Source organism: Glycine soja, chromosome 12 (genome assembly GCF_004193775.1).
Source record: "Glycine soja cultivar W05 chromosome 12, ASM419377v2, whole genome shotgun sequence".
NCBI lineage: Eukaryota > Viridiplantae > Streptophyta > Magnoliopsida > Fabales > Fabaceae > Glycine > Glycine soja.
In genome coordinates this window covers 42,113,361-42,133,592 of record NC_041013.1, presented here as the reverse complement: position 1 = coordinate 42,133,592, position 20,232 = coordinate 42,113,361, and the positions used below count along the sequence as shown (strand labels likewise).

At 31.1% G+C, this 20,232-nt stretch overlaps 4 protein-coding genes across 4 annotated transcripts; 2 read left to right on the top strand and 2 right to left on the bottom strand.

Annotated features, from left to right (window-relative positions):
* The first annotated feature begins 578 nt into the window (after nt 1-578).
* Nucleotides 579-1,285, top strand: LOC114379040 (G-type lectin S-receptor-like serine/threonine-protein kinase At4g27290). The gene is made up of 3 exons (XM_028337597.1): nt 579-667; nt 748-835; nt 1,118-1,285. The coding sequence occupies exons 1-3, from the start codon at nt 579-581 to the stop codon at nt 1,283-1,285; spliced, it is 345 nt and encodes a 114-aa protein (XP_028193398.1).
* A 7,469-nt stretch (nt 1,286-8,754) lies between these two features.
* LOC114378126 (calcium-binding protein KRP1-like) lies at nt 8,755-9,375 on the top strand. The gene has a single exon (XM_028336672.1). The coding sequence runs from the start codon at nt 8,897-8,899 to the stop codon at nt 9,242-9,244; it is 348 nt and encodes a 115-aa protein (XP_028192473.1). The 5' UTR covers nt 8,755-8,896; the 3' UTR covers nt 9,245-9,375.
* An 878-nt stretch (nt 9,376-10,253) lies between these two features.
* Nucleotides 10,254-13,289, bottom strand: LOC114378124 (embryonic abundant protein USP92-like). Its single transcript, XM_028336670.1, has 3 exons — nt 13,078-13,289; nt 12,531-12,654; nt 10,254-11,102 (listed from the first exon to the last, which is right to left on the bottom strand). Exons 1-3 carry the CDS (start codon nt 13,120-13,122, stop codon nt 10,441-10,443), a joined length of 831 nt encoding a protein of 276 aa, XP_028192471.1. The 5' UTR covers nt 13,123-13,289; the 3' UTR covers nt 10,254-10,440.
* A 3,752-nt stretch (nt 13,290-17,041) lies between these two features.
* On the bottom strand, nt 17,042-19,098 carry LOC114378125 (embryonic abundant protein USP92-like). The gene is made up of 3 exons (XM_028336671.1): nt 18,940-19,098; nt 18,474-18,585; nt 17,042-17,954 (listed from the first exon to the last, which is right to left on the bottom strand). Exons 1-3 carry the CDS (start codon nt 18,982-18,984, stop codon nt 17,293-17,295), a joined length of 819 nt encoding a protein of 272 aa, XP_028192472.1. The 5' UTR covers nt 18,985-19,098; the 3' UTR covers nt 17,042-17,292.
* Between the last annotated feature and the right edge of the window lie 1,134 nt (nt 19,099-20,232).

Sequence of the window (20,232 nt, the reverse complement as noted above, 5' to 3'; positions counted from 1 at the left end):
CTTGTAATTAATAATTTAGATTACATATATAAGCATCCAATCATCTACCTAACCTCAAGGAGTTTAACTACTCATGCTTAAACATAAAAAAACAAATACGTAAAAAGATAACTAACGACAAATGATCATGTCTACTAGCTAGTTATTTTTCCAAGGTTTCCATAACTCAAATAATTATAAAGATCTCTCGAAAACTTTGTTCCTTCAATGCCAATTTTTCTTTTCCTTTTTTTTTATTATCAATTAATCACTTTATACCATTATAATTCACGCTGTGTCACTATTACAAATGTAATCTTTATTAACATATTTTTATCTAACACTTATAAAAATATAACTAAAAACTTGTTTTAATTTCCTTATCTCTAAAGCTTGTGAAATTGTTGAGACTGCAGATGGTATCCTAAACATGTATTAAAAATTGGCCAGATGAAATTAGGAGCAAGTTATTGAATTGGACTAAGCGTTTCCATATTATTGGTGGCATTGCTCGAGGACTATTGTATCTTCATCAAGACTCTAGATTGAGGATTATTCACCGAGATTTGAAAACCAGCAATATTCTACTAGATGAAAATATGAATCCCAAAATTTCGGACTTTGGCCTTGCTCCCAGATTATGGGGAGACCAAGTAGATGCTAACACTAACAAGATTGCCGGGACATAGTAAGTTGGTTCCTGCTTGATTAATCAATTCTTTGGTATAGCATTTTCTCTAACTCTAGTTTGCACATTCTTCTTTTCAGTGGATACGTGCCTCCTGATTATGCTGTACACGGACATTTCTCAATGAAATCCGATGTCTTTAGTTTTGGTGTCATGGTGTTAGAAATAGTGAGTGGGAAGAAAAAAAGAGATTTTTCTAACCCAGATCACTTTCTTAATCTTCTTGGACACCTAAGGGCAATGACTTTCCTTGTTTCCACCTAGCATCATAGTCATATTTTTCTTTCATGTTTGAACCTTTCCATACATTTTGACTCCCATGATTATTAGGCATGGAGACTATGGACTGAAGGAAGGCCAACAAACTTGATGGATGTATTTTTAGGTGAAAGATGCACTTCAGCTGAAGTTATTCGATGTATACATATAGGCTTGTTATGTGTGCAACAGATACCAGTTGATAGGCCTGATATGTCAGCTGTGGTTCTAAGGCTGAATGGTGAAAAATCGTTGCCACAACCAAAGGCACTTGGTTTTTACAATGGAAGGGACAAAGCAGATTTGTATGGACCATTTTCTAACAATTATGTTTCCCTTACAGTTTTTGAGCCAAGATAAAAGTGAAGCCTAAAGAAAATGTCAAGGTTTATAGATATAAATTATATGCACATTTATTGTAGTTTGCTTGACCCACTATATCTTGATGCTATGGATTTTTCTGACATCTTTCTGTGTCATCACTCCTCAACATGTATTGTTGTATATCTAGTTTCATTGATCGAATGAGAGTTGATAATATCTGCATATAATTTTTCACATCTCTTCCTATTTGAAGTCTGAATTCCCTTATTAAGTATGACTCTGCTTTTACCACTTACAGTAACATATATACTTATTCACAATAGATAGTCTTCATGACATATATGTCCCAATTATGGACAAGGATTGCGTATCATTTGTAGATTGTGGTTTGAGAAGAATTTTCTTAACTTGTATTAGATATCATGACGCTGCAATTATCTAATGCTTCCTAAATTCTAACTAGTGGATTGAAACTCGATTTTCGTCATGAATAATGAATAATGAAAATGAACAAAGACAACACCAGTTAAATTTGTTTACAGAAGGATGTGATCAATAGAGAGCACTGGCCTGCAAATAATACTTATGCCACAAATTCATTAGGTTAGAGTTTACCTTTTAAACATTTTGTTACGGAAGAAACTAAGGAGGTGCAAGTAGAAGAGAATGGGCCAAAAGAAGTCACAAATTGTAGGCCCAAGAGGAAGCATTGTCGCCCTTCATACCTAAAGGATTATGCATAGATAGAATCATTTAGCAGGAGCAAAGATTATAGTTAGTTTGTTAAGGGAATAATTCTGTTATAATATTGTTGGTTTGTTAGCATTTTCTGGTTATGTTTGTCGGGCCTTGGTCTTTTGCAATAGAATAGGCTATATATGTAAGAATTCTCCTTGAAAGAAAGCAAGAAATAATATCGGAATTTCCTTACCTTCTCTTCCTTGTGGAGGCCTACCTTAGTTCTCGAAATCTAAGGCAAGGTTCTGGTTCCGAACCTTAATATCTTGGTGCTTCCATTGAGATTTCAATGGGGGAGTCAACTCGCTCGAAGTCCAACATGAAAAGGATTGAAAACGTTATTGCCAGATTCACCTCCTCACAGATCAACATGTCCACAAAGATCAAGGACTTTTAATAACCGTTAAATATGAATTATTTTTTATAATAACAATATATTAAAAATATATTTAAAAATATTTATTTAGCAGTTATTTTTTACTTAAATATTAGAAATTGATATTTTTCTTATTTATGTCGTACAGATATAAAAAGGAGAGATTAAAAGCAAAAAAAAATTCAAAAAATATCAAAAATATAAATAAAGAAGATTTTTTGGCATGAGACTCAAGTCCACTCCATCAACTATAGAAAGAGAGTCAAGCTCAAGTCCACTCCAGTAGCTATTAAAAGGAAAGCAGTCTAGGAGAAAAAACATACCGAGTCTCTGAGCACTCTAATACACACCTAAAGCGTAAGAATTCTTTCTTCTCTTTCCTCATTTTCTACTCCCTTTTTCCATCCATTCTCCTCCATCAGTTCCTATACCATCCATTCCGGCACGAATTTTTCACCATTTGAGGTAACCTTTGGCAGGAAACCTCCTAATATCTAATGACACATTACATGGACCTTTAACCTCGAGGTAGTGGATGATCTACTCACACATCGCGAATAAGTATTTGCTTCCCTACGCAAGAAACTATTGAAAGCTCAGGTTTGCATGAAGAAAGTGGCAGAGGGTCATAGGAAGGATAAGAAATTTCAAATTGGTGACTGGGTGATAGTGAAGCTGAGGCCACACCAACAAGTCTTAGCTAGAGGCCAATCTCACTAAAAATTGTCCAAACGCTTTTATGGACCATTTTAAGTGGAAGATAGAATTGGCAAGGTAGCCTATAAACTTCAATTGCCAGAACACTCCTGTATTCATCCAGTGTTCCACTGTTCAATTTTGAAACCATTCCAGCCATCTTCCTTGATAATCCCTAAACCAGTAGCATTACCAACCTCGGTGATGGATAACCAGCCTGAGATTTGGCCCTTAGCTTTCTTGGTGACACAATGGGACTTTAGGATGCAGCTCTTAGAGAGTTAAGATCTCACATCGATTAGAGATAATGCTCATAAGGCTTGGACAGTCCACACTTTAAAAGATTTTTTGTTGGATTGAGTTAGGCCTTAAGTCCGAATTATAAGTGAATGTGAGATGGAGGATTGATAAACGTAAAAACAAGAAGTATGTAAATGTGTCGGGAAGAATAAAACTATTAAGTTATGCATACAAACCATTAAGCACAAACCTGTCTCATCAAGTCCACATTTCTAGACCTACTGCACAAAATAAAATTTATTAATACCAAGCATTCTAGGCTTGGGACGACATTTTATCATTTCATTACCTTATAAACTGATCCAAAACCACATTCTCCTAATTTGTTGTCAGGTGAAAAGTTATTGGTTACAGAACTAATTGTAGACAAATTGAACGTGAGTAACTCTAGATCTTCGTTCTCGTGCAAATTTATTACGCCTAAGTCTCTTTCTAGATTACCTTTCACCTTTCCTGAAATGTAGTAATTGGAGTGTAAAGAAAAAAGAAGTTGAACTGAAGAACATGCTAAGTCTGCCACAGTACTTTTTCTACTTTTATCTGCCCCACCCAAAATCTAAAACAGAATAGAAGAAGCAAACATAGATTGCAGTTGCACACATTATTTTTCATCCATTGACAACGGGACTCACTTTGTTTATGTGTTAAAGTTATTGATTTGTATTAAAGGCTTCTGAAGCTTTAATGATGTAGTTGCTTATTTGTGAATAATGAATTATTATAGTTGAGATAGTAAGCAAATCTGAAGAAGAGAAAGAGAAACCCACGACAATGAAAATTAGTTATGTAGCAAGATAAAAACATGCCTGCACTAACTGAGAGCTTACATCTTGATCACAGATAAACGTGATCCAAATTTGTGGTTAAAACTGCTCAAATTTGCAGAAAATTTAATGTATAGAAGAATATCAAGGCAAATAATGTCAACTCATAAGAACTACTTAACTATAATTTCGCTACGTCTTCCGTCGTCTACAAATGATGAAGGTTAAGCAAAGGATTAAAATTCCAACAGACAACACAGCTTATGATAACAGTCTCTTGCTTCCAGATGTTTGATTTATGTGATTGCTTTCATTCAATAGCTTCTGTGAGAAAGAGAAGTTGGGAAACAGTTAGAAATGACAGATGATAACAAAGAAAGAAACTAGAAGCAAAAGAAAGAAAACTTCCCAATTGGGAGACAATCACGTCCCTACTTCTTCCCCAGCCATCCTTACGTATATATCTTGCTTTACTTCAATGAATTCTTTTATGTCAATCAGATCATTAAACCAGATTAAACACCCACTTGCCCCTTTGCTGACATCCAAGGCTGCATAAGCTGTACAGGAGCAATTCTTCATGCACAATATCCTGCAATCCTCTAGGCTAATATTTCTATTAAACCAGGATCTCTCTGTGTCTGGTAATTTCAATCCTGAAAACATCAAAAATCCTTCTCCTTGACAACTCAATGAAGTTCTCCTCACACAGCCACTATGTATATAAGCTGTTTTATGCACAAATCCATCCAAGCAGCTGTAGGCTGTTCTGAAAATATATTTCCAGTAAAATACACTGTTGCAATATAGATATTAAAAAATAAACATCATCATCGACACAATTATACAACAAATTTCTACAACACAATATTCTTCCAAAAACAAATTTCTAGAAGATACTCCCCACCATTTAGGATACATATTATCTTAAACTTTGAAGGCTGTTTCGAAAATATATCTCAAGTAAAATACACTGTTGCAATATAAGGACAGCTTTGAAATATAAAACTTATGGAAAAAAATGGGCATTTCCTTAGAAAGAAGTAGGTCCTAAAGAGAAATCCCAAAAAATTGTAATGTTTGCTTTCAAGATTTATGACTACTCCCACAAATCAATATATAATTTTTTTAGTGTGCTTTAACATTTCTCATGCGTTTTCTATGTAATTTCTTAGAATGTTATATTTAAGTCATTTTCAATTGTAAAGTCTTATACCTGCACAATTTTTAGATTTTTCTTCTTCTCATGTGTTTGACTCATGCATTTATGTGTCCCTCATGCTAGAAGCCTACTAGGAGCTACTCCTTATCCATGTCTCATCTTTTTTTCACGAATGATCACTCTTCGCCTTCATCAACGTCAAATACATCACATGTGCCATCAACTTCTACTTGATTTGTCCTCAAATTGCACCATAAGGAAGAAATGTATGTTCTAATACCACTTATAATGTTTGATTGCTTTCAAGATGGTTGTCACTACAAATTAACACCAAACTTTTTAGTACTCGTGTTTTCATCTTATTTACACGTTTTCTAAGAAACTGTTTAAGAGGTCATTCATACTCGAAATTGTTAAGCCAATCATGCTTAACCATGAAATTCTTAAATGTTCTTCTACCACAAAAAATAGATTAATCTTGTTGGTATAAGTAATATTGATTAAGTTCTTTAAGTTATTTTCATTTGTATAGTTTCATCCTATATAACATCTGGATCTCTCGCAATATTCCAGTATGCATTTGATTCATTCATGTGTTCCTCTAGTTGGAAGCCTTCCAAGAGCCGTTACTTGTTTGTGTGTCATTTTTTTTTTATCGTTTATCACTTCCCACCCTTGTCAACCTTCCATATGTTACAAAATTGATGACCCAACAAAATCTGGACTAAATATCTATGGAAGTTGTGTAGCTAGTAAAAGGAGCTGTCTCCTATGGCAAACCTTCGATAATTCTTTCAAATATTTTCGCACTCACCTGCACCTGTGAATTGATAGATACTATATTGTGAACCATTTGACATTAAAATTTCATATGTCCGATTTCAGCAAATTGTAAGTTCATTTCATATAGCTTTTTGAGAGGAAAAAATGGCGATTTGGATGGTGCGCGCGACATCAGGTCAGCTAGTTGATCATTTCTATGCATTTGATTATCAAGTTGATCTACTATATTATCATCAACAATTTGTGGAATGCCAATGATTGGCTGTTTAAGATTTGAACCTTCCCTAGAAGAAGTGCTTAATTTACTATAACTGGTCATGTTTTCAATAGGACCGCCTTTGAAAAAGATATTGACATGCAGGGAAAAAAACATAATATGAACTGCATGTTAAATATATATAATGGTCTTCAAGAGGAAAAATAGAGAAAATGTGTTTTTAGTTTTTATACTTTTGGTCAAGAGTGGTTAAGATCTCTATAATGAATTTGATCCTAAAAAAATTATAAAAAAATATGAATTTAGTGCTTTCAAACTTAAAAAATATGATAAATTCTTGGAATACATGAAGGATCAAATTTACATGTTTTTAAAGATTGGGGATCAAATTAATTGATATAAAAATACATTTCTCCAAAAGAAAAGTAAAAGTATTTTAATAACGACTTAAATATATTTTAATTCTTACAATTTAATATTTTTTTCTTGCAAAAAAATAATTTAATTCTTGTAAATTATATTTATTTTATTTTATTCATATTTTAAGCGCAATATGAATTATTTTATTTTACTATTCAAAGTATTATCTAAATTAGTTGAAAAACAAAAAACTAAACAAACATAATTTACAAATAACTAAAAATCAATTTTTTTGCAAGAACTATTGAAAGGAACTAAGCCTAAAATGTGGATAGACCGGCGCGGCAGTGTCTATAACTTGACGTTTGGGGGCTAACTTCTCGTCCTCTCACTTTCGAGCACTGCCTCCTTTCCACTTACACAAAGTTGCCAACCTTTGCGGGCCTTAATTTGCTCCTTAAGTGAAGTTCATATATACAATTAAGAAGTCAAAAACAAGAGACTTCCAAACCCACATATATTAACATTTGTGGCATTCTTTAAAAATAAGGTATGAAGTGGGATTGTTCTGATGACTTTTTATTTTGGATGAAATTTGATATTATAATTAATGAGTTTCAAGTTGAAGTCCAATTTGTAAAAAGTTTGAGTTGAAAAATAAGAATTTGAGGGTATTTATAGAATAAAATTAATAGAGACAAAATTGGTTTCGTTTTAACATTTGAGAGACTTACGACAGTTATATCCGTCCTCTTTCTTTACTTATTCATTCCCTTTTTCAATTTATTTTCCAAAAAATACACTTGTCTATTTACTTAGAAAAGGAAAGTTGATAAACAAAGAAGGAAAGTGAATATAAGAATGACTCTTGCATTCCTACAGAAACAAAAAACAAAATGTTTAATGATGTAAGCTGGAAGCTTCCCATGAGGAGTTTAATCCATTCCTATCCTTATATATTCTAAAATTACATTACATGTATAAACATAATTTTTCTACAAAATATAAGAGAGAGAGAAATAAATATAACCTTTTATCTAAAATAAAATAAATATTTTAAAATATGTTTAGTTCATTTGAATATAAATATATTTGATTTAATTTAATCCTTCAATTTTTTTTATCACTAGTATTCACAAATTTTAAGATTGTTAAAAAATAATCACCATTATCATTTTTTTTGTTTACAATAATGTGTCATGCATCTAATTATAATATATTAACAATTATTTAATGGATCGAAAAAACATTAACAATTATTTTAAGTTAAAATATTAAATACATATTACATTATCGCTATTTTTAAGTGGCAAATAAAACTATTAAAAAATTAAAAATTTGCAAAAATTAACACAAAAAAACTACTCATTGAGAATAAGCACATTTTTATATTAAAATATAACGTAGAAAGATCATTGACGCAGCCGCAGTCAACAGCCAGACGAGACCGAACTTCTCAAAATCTAAAATGTTTTAATTTGTCCGTAACAATGTGATAGAATGAAATGAAATAAAATAAAATTGAGAAAAAAAATATTTAAATTAAATCAGTGTGGGCCCATTAATTTTTGCTAACTTTTTAAAGGAAAATGTTTTTCTTTTCACTTCATTTCGCCTCTATCAAAAATACCATTAATTTTTTTATAAATTTTTATTTAGCTTTTTAAATTGAAAAAAAAAATGCAATTGAGATCTTAATTTTCTACACCATTTATAACTGGGTTCTCAAAGTTAATTTATGAAAGTTAAAATTGTAAAACCAATTATTTGTGACAGTTATTAATTTCAAAGACCCAAATGAAAAATTACAAGAAAATAAGAACCCAATTTTATTTTATTTTTAAAATAAAAACTTGATTAAAAATTGTCAAATAATTCAAAATATTAAACCAAGGGAAAAAAATGTGAAACCTGGAAGCTACGAAAGTGCATTATAGTAAAATGGTACTCTTGGTAGTGGACGGTTCTACCCTTTTGACAACTTCCACGAAAGTCCACTCCAACCAAACTCCAAAGTAAAACCCCGTGTGTGTGTGTCTGACCGAGTTTGTTCCTCTGTGTTGCTTAGTTGTCTTCAATGAATCTATCTATGTCCTCTCCTTCGTGGAAAATCCCATCCCACATTCCTCTCTACATCTTTATTATATATACAATCATGTTCCCTTCACCACCCTCATCATAATCTCATTCATCAACACATCAATTCTCTCTCATACTCTCACTACTCTCTTTGCTCTTTGTTTTCTCCACTATGGCTGCACAACGAAACTTCCAAGACTACTTGCCTGTGATGGCCAACAAGCTTGGTGGGGATGGCCTAATTGATGAACTGTGCAATGGGTTCAATCTGTTGAAGGATTCTGATAAAGGGGTCATCACCTTTGAGAGCCTCAAGAGGAACTCTGCCTTGTTTGGCCTTCAGGGTCTTAGTGATGAAGATCTTCGGTCCATGGTTTTGGAAGGTGACTTTGATGGTGATGGTGCACTCAATCAGTTGGAGTTCTGTGTTTTGATGTTCAGACTCAGCCCTGAATTGATGGAGGGCTCAAAGATGTGGCTTGAACAAGTCCTTCAACAAGAGCTTAAGGATTATTTCTAACTTTCCTTTTTTTTTTTTCTCCCTTACCCTTTTCATTCATTTGTCATTTTGGGCTATTTGCCATATACTTGTGTAAGAAAATTGGAAAGAAAAAACAAAGAAATGAAATGGCAAAATTGCTTCATTTAATACTTTCTCCTCCTTCCTAAATATTCTCAAGTTTAATTCAATTATTATGCATAAATGCTAGTTAACCTTCTTCTTTTTGCAATTTGTTTCCAATTTTCTTTTTCTGTTGTAAATAATTGATGATTAGGTTATGCGATTCTTAGTCCAGCATTGAACAAACTTTATTGTGAACTGGTTGTGATTTAGTCCGCATTGTTGGCTACCTTAAATAGGGTTCAACTCAACTGGGTTAGACAAGCTAATAAAGTGGAGAAGACTAACCAGAGGACCAAAATGCAAGTTTTTTTTCGACAAGTTGCTCAATATTCATCTTTAGGTGGAATATCGTTTTCAAAAACTATGTTTTGGAGGACTGAAAAGCTCGTGTGTGGACTCTGGCATCTCAAATAGACCCTTGGTTTATGATTATATTTTATATGTTATTAATTTATTTTAATGTTTTATTATTTAAACTATATTATATATTTTAAATATTATTTTATTTAAATGTTTTTATTTATTTAAAATTTAAATAATCTATTAATAAAAATATATAATAAAATTTGATTTTACACTATCACTAAGCATACAATATGGAGTTTTACACTAACTTATCATTTTATAAAGCAAAAACAAAAGAATTTGGATTTAGCTTTTGATTAAGGGCTATGGCTTGAGCCTGTTTATTAAGAGATGACGGAGACTGGATTCAAAGGGGATTTGCAAACGTGTTTTGTATCAGGTTGTCAACGCAGACGATGTAAAAACCACCACAGATATGAAAATTAAGGACACCGTTTTTACACAATGTCAACTAATTTTCTTAAATAACGGAAATTTAGTTATAATCGAGACAACAATCAAGCACGGTGGAAGAACTAAAGTCCTTATGAAAAGAGAATAAAAGAAAATAATAGACTTAAAAAAGCACACTTCATATTCATCAAAGCATCATCAAAGCACACTGCATCCTAACAGCACACGTACGTAGAAAGGTGAAGTTCCAGGTCTTGCACAACATACACAACACACCATAATTTATTTTATATACAATCTTATGGTGCCCAAGATGCAGATGCATGGACTAATTAAACAACAACGTTAGTCTGATAGGCAGTGTCCATAGATAAATTGGGTACCCATAAAATGGCCTTGCTTCCAAGGAAATGGCAAACAGGGTTAGTTCCAGGATCAACTCCCATGAGTTCATGAAGCATGTGGTGATTCATTCCAGAAGTATCTGAGTGGCAAACAGCAAGTGCCTGAGTTTTGGTTCCATCACCAGCCACCAATGGAACCATGAAAGCTGTTGTTTCACGGACTTTATGGCAGTAAAATACTGCAGTTCTGAAATTTAGCCCATGACACATCACTGCTTTGTCTCCAAGATTCTGCACTCCTTCCACAGTGTATTGGTCTTGCTTATTGACAAAGGAACTTGAAAGTACTTGAATGTTCTTTCCCAGCTTTGAAATGGCAAAACCAATTACTGTTCCCAAGGATTTTGCACAAAACTTCTCTTCTCCCTCAAACGCTTCTTTCTTGATGCATATCTCTTCAAAACTATATCCTTCTTTAGAGGTGTCTTTAATATCCGTTAACCATGTATATACACCATAAGGTTGTGCATAGGGACGCTTGGTGAATTGTACTTTCATTGTTTTGCCTGGATGAAGGTCTTCTTTATAGAAGAATGTTTTTGGGTACTGTGTATCATCAATTTGCTTAGGGAGTTCATCGATTTCAACACCTGTCATTTAATGATCGAAAATAAATCAAATTTTCTTTGAATAATTATAAATATATAATTATTCTAATCCTATTTATAGCATGTCCAAGAGAGAAATTAATTTAGTTGAAAATAATATATGTCTTAAACTATGAATTACTGATATCTCTCTTTTGTTTGAAGTGTCAGCTACAGACGTTTCTAATATAACGTCAGTGTTTTATGTTTTTTTTACACTTCTAATTAAATAGGCGTCCAACTAAAAAATTATTTTTGATTGATTTGGACACCACAATTCATACACTTAAAAGAACATTTTCATGTGAATAAACACGCATTAATATTATTAAAAAATTATTTATTTTTAACTTTTGAAAAAGTCAGCTTAAAATATATAAAATATGAATTATATATCATAAAAAAATATAGAAGATTGATTAAAAAATAAATATATAATAAATTTAAACTTACTTTTAGTAAATTGAATTTAGATATTTTATTTTATATTAATCATATTTCATTTCATGATCATTAGAGTTTTTGTCACGTATGTGTATACGGTACCCCTAGTCTACATTGTATATAGTGTCTGTCAGAATTTATGTTTTATAAGTCTTTTTTTTTTCTTCAAAACTTTTATTATTATTAATACTCGACGTCATTCTCTTTGTTCTAATTATTTAACATTATAGCTTGTCTTGTAATTAGGGTATTTTAGTCTTAAACAATTAGAGCAAGAAACACGAGCTTTATAAAAAGAACTAAACAACACTTAAATATAGGTATTATAAACAGGACGCTAAAGAGTATTTGTTTTCTTTTTCATTTTTTTCACCTTATTTTGTTTGTTTTTTTTTCGATTCACGTCACTTATCACATGGTTTACTTCTATTTGTTCTTTTTTTCATTTTCTTTTTTTATGTCCCTTCAGGGGCTCTTTCCTAATTTTTGGGTCACCGTATCTTTATGTTAAGAGTTCTACATCGAGTAGTTAATGAGCATGATAAGTGTTTATATAGCTGGTAGGTCACTCCCTTATGAACCGATTTTTAAGGGGATATTTCGGATGTCTTTGTTGTACTCAAACATTTAATATGGCATCAGAGCCCGATAGTTTGGTGGATAGTGCCGTCAATCCTCACTTTGAGGTGAGCCCTGACTCGAGGGGGCGTGTTAAGAGTCCCACATCAAGTAGTTAATGAACATGATAAGGGTTTATATAATTGGGTAAGTCACCCTTATAAATGAATTTTTAAGGAGACTTTTCGCATGTCTTGCACTCTAACATTTAATACTTTAAGCATTTTCCTTTTAAATTTTGTCTTTGCTACTTTGTTACACAGCCAAACCTAATTAACGTTTTAACTTGCCAAGGCATGATAGGAAGATAAGAACCCATGTTCAAGAATCAATAATCTAGAATTGATAATTCTCATAAAATTAATAAACCTGCAGGGAGAGGCTTTAGAAGCTCTCGCAGTGCAGTGGGAATGGGAGTGTTTGGCCAAACAGCTTCCCAATAATCTTCCTCAGGTAGCGATGCATGGACATGGCTCTCTCCTGCAAGAGCAAGCTGCCACATAGAAATATTCACAAATATGTAAGTCTAATGTCTTAACAATATCGTTGCATGTATTGACAAAGGGAAACACACACACATATATATAAATAATGTATATCCCACATAAATATTGGTTTTCAGATGTTAAATATACGTGTGCCAGATTGTTATCTGTAGGTGACCCTTGGCATTTCTTGTGCTATATATAGTTCATCTCTTTTTTTCTCTTTTAATGAAATTCCTTTTTATTGATATTAAACATTAATAGAGCCTCATTATATATAGGATGGATAGCTTTTAGTATGTGAAATGGAGAATCATTTATTAATAATTGTTGTTTAAGTTTCTGAACACTTATGAAAAACTAGTTAGCAAGAGCTCATAAAGACACGAAAAATAGAATATCTAAAGGCTTCTGAGCACCAAAGCACTTACAGAGAAGAGAATGGTAAAAGAGATGACTGAGCATCGAAATTCCATTCTAGCAATCGGTGAGGAAGAGTGGAAAATTTGTGACTCAAACTCTTGCAGGGACAGAGATATATATAGTGAAGTTTGGATCGTATACTGTTAAAAAAGATTAGACTTATATGGTATTTGTTAGGAATGGAATAGAGATGACAAAAATAGAAACTATAAAAATAAAAGAGAAGTAAAGTTGAAAAGATGTGTTATTTGATGGAAAAAAATAAAAAGAAATGCATGCCAAAAACTTTCATTCCTTTATGTATGTGTATGAAAAAATAGAGGGTAAAAAAATATTTTATATTAATTAAAAAATTATATAATTGTTTTTTCTTGACGTATGATCGGTAAGGTACAAAAATAAAAGAAATAAATGCATATAAATAATAATGTTCAAGTGGATTAAAAATAATGACTGCCTGTTAGCATGCAATTTTGTGTACGTGTATGCATATAAATGTCATGGTTTTCAGAATTCGCCCCCACAAACCCAACAATTTTGTGGTCCACATATCAATTTTGTGGTCCATGGAGTCCTTAGATCCATATTTTTGCATACGTGCCACCGGTGTTCTTATCACATTGAATGAAAGTATTTTTATTTTTTTTACATGACAGAACACTAATCAAAGTGTGAAATCACATATATGGATCTAAGGACCCTATATATATATATATATATATATAATTAAAAAATTAAATTCTTTTTTATAGAGAATATAACGTTGGAAATTAATTTTTTTTTTACTTACATTAAACGCCAAGTATCATTTTTTTTATTGAACTTTATTTTGGACAGCTTCCGGGATTAAACTTTGCCAATAATAATTTATCAGCGCCGGTTCCTCTGTTCCTCCTTGGCTCAACTTCCAGTTGATTACACCAATAATGCACTCATTTTATCTTACCTATATCTCATTAAAGTAATGACTAAAATATATATTTCTTGAACCACGAGCTCCACATGATTACATATTTTATAATTTTACGGATTTGACTTTTTTCTATCTTTTTCACACTGTTTAGACTGGTCCTCTAAAATGGCTCTTATTGTTGTGGCATCAGAAGTCTACCCTACACCGCAGCGAAGGAGGTTCAGTTCTTTACAGAATAAATTCAACCATGATAAATATAATTGAGTTATTTAAGAATATTTGAGTTTAATTTTTGATAAAATTTTATTTATCTTTCGATCATAGGTTAGTTAGGGTTTTTTTTCGATGAATCAGAATATTAAGAAAAAAAAAATTCAATTGTCTTATTTTGTAAAAGTGTTTATTTTTTATTTCTATCACGAGTATTAAGTTTAATTTTGTAAAAGGATTTTATGTATTATATCATTACTATCGAATGACCTCATAATGAATCCTACCCTACAGATTCGTTAGGAGTGTACATGGTTGTAATTTTTTGGGACCGCATAAGCAATAATTGAATTGGATTAATTTTAAAGAAAAAAATATCTAATCTAATAATATTTTATTAATTTATTATCAAATAATTCTAGTTTAAATTTTTAATTAGATTTGAATTAATTTAAAACGATTTGAATGGATCAGTCTTTGATTTAATTTAATCTTATTTTTAATTTTATGGAAAATATCAAATAAAACATAAGATATATAATAAAAATAATTTAAAATATCAAATATTTAATTTATGTGTCACTTTTTTTTTACCCTCTCGTTAGAAAAAAATCCTGATTAATTTAAAATTTGGTTAAAAAATAAATAAAATTTGAATAAAAATTATTTTAATTAAGGATCGAATTTGAGTATTATACAAATGATTAAAGTGTACTTTAACACATTAATCATCATTTGGTTTTATTTATATGTTAACTAATATTTGTTGAATTTTTAGTTTATTCGATTTTTTCTATCCACGTTAAATTGGATGGGATGGTAGCCGGTTAGTTTAGTTAACTGTTTGATTTTTCCCATGAACCAATTATTATCTGAACATTTTAAACTATTAGATAAAAATAAGTGAATAGTTTTTATTTTTCCATGCTTTAGATAGGATTGATATTCTTTTTTTTATTATTATAAATGTCGTCCACAAAAATAGAGAAGAACTCATATATCTTGAAAACGTTACTGTGTGCTTTATTCATATACACGCAAATCATCGTTTGTTTTTATAAGGGTGTCAAAATAATCTTATCTTAGTCACCATATTTTTGAATTAATTCTAATGTTATTGAATCTTTTATCATGAATAAAATGATATAACTTTTCTTTTGGTAGAAAAAAAAAATGACATCAAAAACATTTGGTGGCAATTAATTTTATTTCGGGTGATTAGAAATGGCTTGACTTAGGGAATTTTTGGGTGGTTTGAAAATTTCAAAAAATATAAATTTAGATTCCCAACTTAAATTTATCCTGTAAACAATAAAAAATATATTCTTTTGGCAAATAACAAATAAAGAAGTTGTATGTTTTAGTAAAAAATAAAAAAAAAACTGTATGTTTAGGAAAAATTGAAATATTTGGCCCACTTACCAAATCTGTGTGTCTTTTCATTACTTTGCAATAATACATTCCATTGTTTATCTTTAGGGGAAAAAAAATCAAATATTTGGCCGCCCACTTTCCAAATCATTTGTTCTGGTGTGTCTTTTTATTACTTTGCAATAATACATTCCACTGTTTATCTTTAGGGAAAAAATCAAATATTTGGCGCACTTTCCAAATCATTTGTTCTGGTGTGTATTTTCATTACTTTGCAATAATATCATTCCACTGTTTATCTTTTAAAAATAATAATGATACAGCAGGCTCTCATCATCATCCAGAAGCTTTTTTTAAAATGTGACACGGATGCTTCTTTTTTTATGGAAGCAGGATTGATGGGTTTGCTTAAGAGATGATTTGGGTAAATTTGTGTTAGCTAAAACTGGTTTTATCCTTAATGGGGTGACTCACTTTGGCTACAAGTCCATCAATTATGCTTGATAGTTATTTGGTACACCCAGTCTTTTTACAGGGAAACCCAACACTTAAGCTGAAATATCAAAAATATTTTTCACCCTAATAATATAATATAAAGTTACAGTGTTTGTTCATATGGTCTTCTTCCTCTCGTTCCTGTTCCGGCCAGCCACTACACACGCATTGTTCTGTTCCTATGGTCGGCTACCACGCGCATTCTTCTTCTTCCTATGCCTATAATTCCTACCGCCACTGTTGATCCTTTCATCTTTTTCTTCATCTTTCTACGAACTTCTTTTTCTTCTTCTTTGTGTCATCATTTGTGCTCTTAATTGTTTCTTGTGGTTCTTCTTTTTCTCCTGCTTCCCACAATTCGTCTTCAACAAAAAAATAATATTTTTTTTAAAAAATCTCATATAAATTATTAATCTGTATGAATCCATAAAAAAAATTCTAGAATAGACCTCTTAACTAAGCGGTCCATTATCATCAAGTTTTTTGGATCATTAGATGCATCTATAGTCTATAATTTTATCATAGACCCTCCACCCCCTAATTTTATATATATATATATATACACACACGCTAACATATGTATATTTTATGTACGATCATGATAATGAAGATAAACCCTTATATATTTAATCCAATCCCTCGCCACTTGGTCAATCATAGTTGGCTTTTCACCCATATTATATAATTTCATCAAATAAGAAAAGATATCTTAAAAATGTATTTTTATTTATTTATTTTTCCTTAGAAAATTCTTACTTAAAATAGCTCAAGGCTTGTCATTTGTTATTACAATATATAATTGGTTAGTCAGATATATTCTTTTTGTTATAAAACAAATATTTCAATAGTTAATCACGTCATTATTTAATTATATAAAATAAATGTATATTTATATATTTTAGTTAAAGAATAAAGAAAGTAAGAAAAAATCAACAAATCAATCTAAAATAAGAAAGTGATAGATAAAAAAAAAAAGTGATGGATAGCTCAAGGCGAGGCACGAGATAACCACTTTTTACCATATATATATAGAGAGAGAGAATACGAAGCACACTGATCACAGGATGATGCTCTCTTTAAGTAGGGAAGCAGATCTTATCAGTACACATAGGTAGGTTGAAATTCTAGCTCTAGCAATCTAGCTAGAGAAGGTAGTACTTGCACAACACACAGCACATGATAATTTATTTTATACACAATCTCATTCTCATGGTGCTCAAGATGCATGGACTAATTAAGCAACAATGTTGGTCTGATAGGCAGTGTCCACAGATAAATTGGGTACCCATAAAATGGCCTTGCTTCCAAGGAAATGGCAAACAGGGTTAGTTCCAGGATCAACTCCCATAAGTTGATGAAGCATTTGATGATTCATTCCAGAAGTATTTGAGTGGCAAATAGCAAGTGCCTGAGTTTTGGTTCCATCACCAGCCACCAATGGAACCATGAAAGCTGTTGTTTCACGGACTTCATGGCAGTAAAATACTGCAGTTCTGAAATTTAGCCTATGACACATCACTGCTTTGTCTCCAAGATTCTGCACTCCTTCCACAGTGTATTGGTCTTGCTTATTGACAAAGGAACTTGAAAGTACTTGAATGTTCTTTCCCAGCTTTGAAATGGCAAAACCAATTACTGTTCCCAAGGATTTTGCACAAAACTTCTCTTCTCCCTCAATGGCTTCTTTCTTGATGCATAGCTCTTCAAAACTATATCCTTCTTTAGTAGTGTCTTTAATTTCCTTTAACCATGTACCAACACCCCATGGTTGTGGAAAGAGAGGCTTGCTGAATTGTACTTTCATTGTTTTGCCTGGATGAAGGTCTTCTTTATAGAAGAAGGTTTTCGGGTACTGTGTTTCTTCAATTTGCATAGGGTGATCATCGATTTCAACACCTGCATAATAATAATAATAATAATAATAATAATAATAATAATAATAATAATAATAATAATAATAATAATAATAATAATAATAATAATAATAATAATAATAATAATAATAATAATAATAATAACATTTTTCTTCTTGTCTCTCAATAGATATAAACACCAAAAGAGATGTACAAAATTTATTTTTCATATATAAAAATATATTTTCTTTCTTCGTTTTGTTAAAGGAAAATATTTGATAAATACTTATTATATTATTAAATACTAAAAGTTGAGTAAATAAATAGAAAAATATAAATATAATAGAATTTATGATATCATATGATATAAATAGATAAAAAAAGGTGCTGGAGTGTTTAAAATAAAAGGTAATTTATATATAGTTATTCTTCTTCTTTTCTTTTTATTTTATTCTCTTTCTTCGTTCAACCTTTCCATTCCAATTATGGGGTAACCTTGAGCATTCTAGGAAGATATAAACCCATAATCAAGAATCTAGAGTTGATAATTCACAAAACTAACTTGCAGGGCCAGGCTTTAGAAGATCTCGCAATGAACTTGGAATGGGAGTGTTTGGCCAAACAGCATGCCAAAAATCTTCGTCTCTGGCATGGCTTTCTCTCGCAAGACCAAGCTGCCGCAACATATATTCATACACATATAAGTCTCACGTCTTAGTTAAACAATATCATATTATAAAATTGACTTAATGATCAATAGAGATAAAAAAAGAAGGAGATACAATTAACAACTATTTGCTGATTAATAAAAAATAAAATATGATTGTATTGATAAATGACACCACATAGAGATAGAGTTCCATTATAGGATGTATTCTGTATAGTTTTTTAGTCTGTTTAATCCCTAAGCATATTGTTGATTATTATACTTGTTGAGATTCTGAACACGTAAAAAAAAAGTATAGTTAAAGTTGACAAGGGCATGAGGAGTGGAAGTGAAAGGCTTCATAGCCCTAAATAACACTTACAGTGAAGAGAACAGAAAGGGACATCACCAAGCAACGAAGTGCCATTCTTGCAATTAATGAGTGTTAGCGAAAGATTTGTGATCCCAACTCCTGCGGGGATGATGACATTTATAGTGACTAGATATTGGACTCTTTGGAGTGTTTACCGTTGAAAAAGACCAGACGTAAATGAATTGTACTTTTACTGGGAGTGGAGTTTAGAGATTGTAAAGTTTCCATTTTCTTTTTCTTTTTTCAGTTGTTTAGAGATATATTTCATATATTATGTACTACTTAATTAACTAATAAATTTCTCCCAATAATTTAAAACTACCATCATTGGATATCTTTGTTTATATATTTGATTTTCTTAATTATTTATCTTTTTCATTCTATTTTCTTTTATGTCTATTTCTAAATTAAATTTCAATTATGTTTTTTTTTAAATTCTAATAATTAAAAATAACAATACATTATTCATTATAAATTTAAAGTGTGGTTTATGTATTTTTTAAAAATTATTTACTGCAATTTATTTAATAATTTCACTTTTAATATGATTAGACTCTTTATTTTAAGCAGTTCAAATACTAGCTTGCACCGTTATTTCTCTGTATTTGCATCTGCATATCATCCAAAGCAGCAAAGGTTGAACAGTTTCATTCCTTCGATATTAATTAGTCCAGTTCATTTGGATGAAGTAATATTTTTTTTTTTCAGTTATCTGACTTTCCAAAGGAGAAAAAAAAGTTTTTTACCATGAAATTAAATAATCTTTAATTAAAAAAAAACCCAATAAATTTCACAAATGTTTTGTGTGTATATATCAAACAAATCTATTTCCCCCTCCCCTTCTTTTCAACTTTTTCTTGTAGTTGTGGTGGTACGGTAATCAGTGTTCGTCGGTGGATATGAAATGGATTTAATGTCCAATTATGAAACCTTGAAAAAATAGGATGAATAGAACTATAATTGTTACATCAAAACTAGGAGTAAAGAACCGACTTGAGAGACCGAATGGATAAGTAAGGAATAACAATTGAATTAGAGAAGGGGATTGCATTATAAGGCTGTAATTAAACAAATGGGACAAGTTTAAATTGACCTAACATGAACTCTATTAATAAGAAAGCGTCCTAGAGCAATAAAAATCCACATAACACCTAATTGACACAACTGCCAAAAATTGCCTCCAATGATAGCTGGCTGTTGTCGACAGCAAGGTTAATTAGGGGGAGAGAATTGATGTAGTGTGAAAAGTCTAAAATAAAATAATATATAAAAAAAATTGATCCAAAAGGTTAAATTTAAATT

Excerpts from the sequence above, each read along its gene's own strand:
- LOC114379040 (XM_028337597.1), top strand. The coding sequence starts at position 579 with ATGAATCCCAAAATTTCGGACTTTGGCCTTGCTCCCAGATTATGGGGA. Across the intron at positions 668-747 it reads AACAAGATTGCCGGGACATA|TGGATACGTGCCTCCTGATT; the intron begins GTAAGTTGGTTC and ends TCTTCTTTTCAG. Across the intron at positions 836-1,117 it reads GTGTCATGGTGTTAGAAATA|ATACCAGTTGATAGGCCTGA; the intron begins GTGAGTGGGAAG and ends TGTGTGCAACAG.
- LOC114378126 (XM_028336672.1), top strand. The coding sequence starts at position 8,897 with ATGGCTGCACAACGAAACTTCCAAGACTACTTGCCTGTGATGGCCAAC.
- LOC114378124 (XM_028336670.1), bottom strand. The coding sequence starts at position 13,122 with ATGGAATTTCGATGCTCAGTCATCTCTTTTACCATTCTCTTCTCT. Across the intron at positions 12,655-13,077 it reads CTTTTACCATTCTCTTCTCT|CTTGCTCTTGCAGGAGAGAG; the intron begins GTAAGTGCTTTG and ends TCTATGTGGCAG. Across the intron at positions 11,103-12,530 it reads TCTAAAGCCTCTCCCTGCAG|GTGTTGAAATCGATGAACTC; the intron begins GTTTATTAATTT and ends ATTAAATGACAG.
- LOC114378125 (XM_028336671.1), bottom strand. The coding sequence starts at position 18,984 with ATGGCACTTCGTTGCTTGGTGATGTCCCTTTCTGTTCTCTTCACT. Across the intron at positions 18,586-18,939 it reads CCCTTTCTGTTCTCTTCACT|CTTGGTCTTGCGAGAGAAAG; the intron begins GTAAGTGTTATT and ends ATGTTGCGGCAG. Across the intron at positions 17,955-18,473 it reads TCTAAAGCCTGGCCCTGCAA|GTGTTGAAATCGATGATCAC; the intron begins GTTAGTTTTGTG and ends ATTATTATGCAG.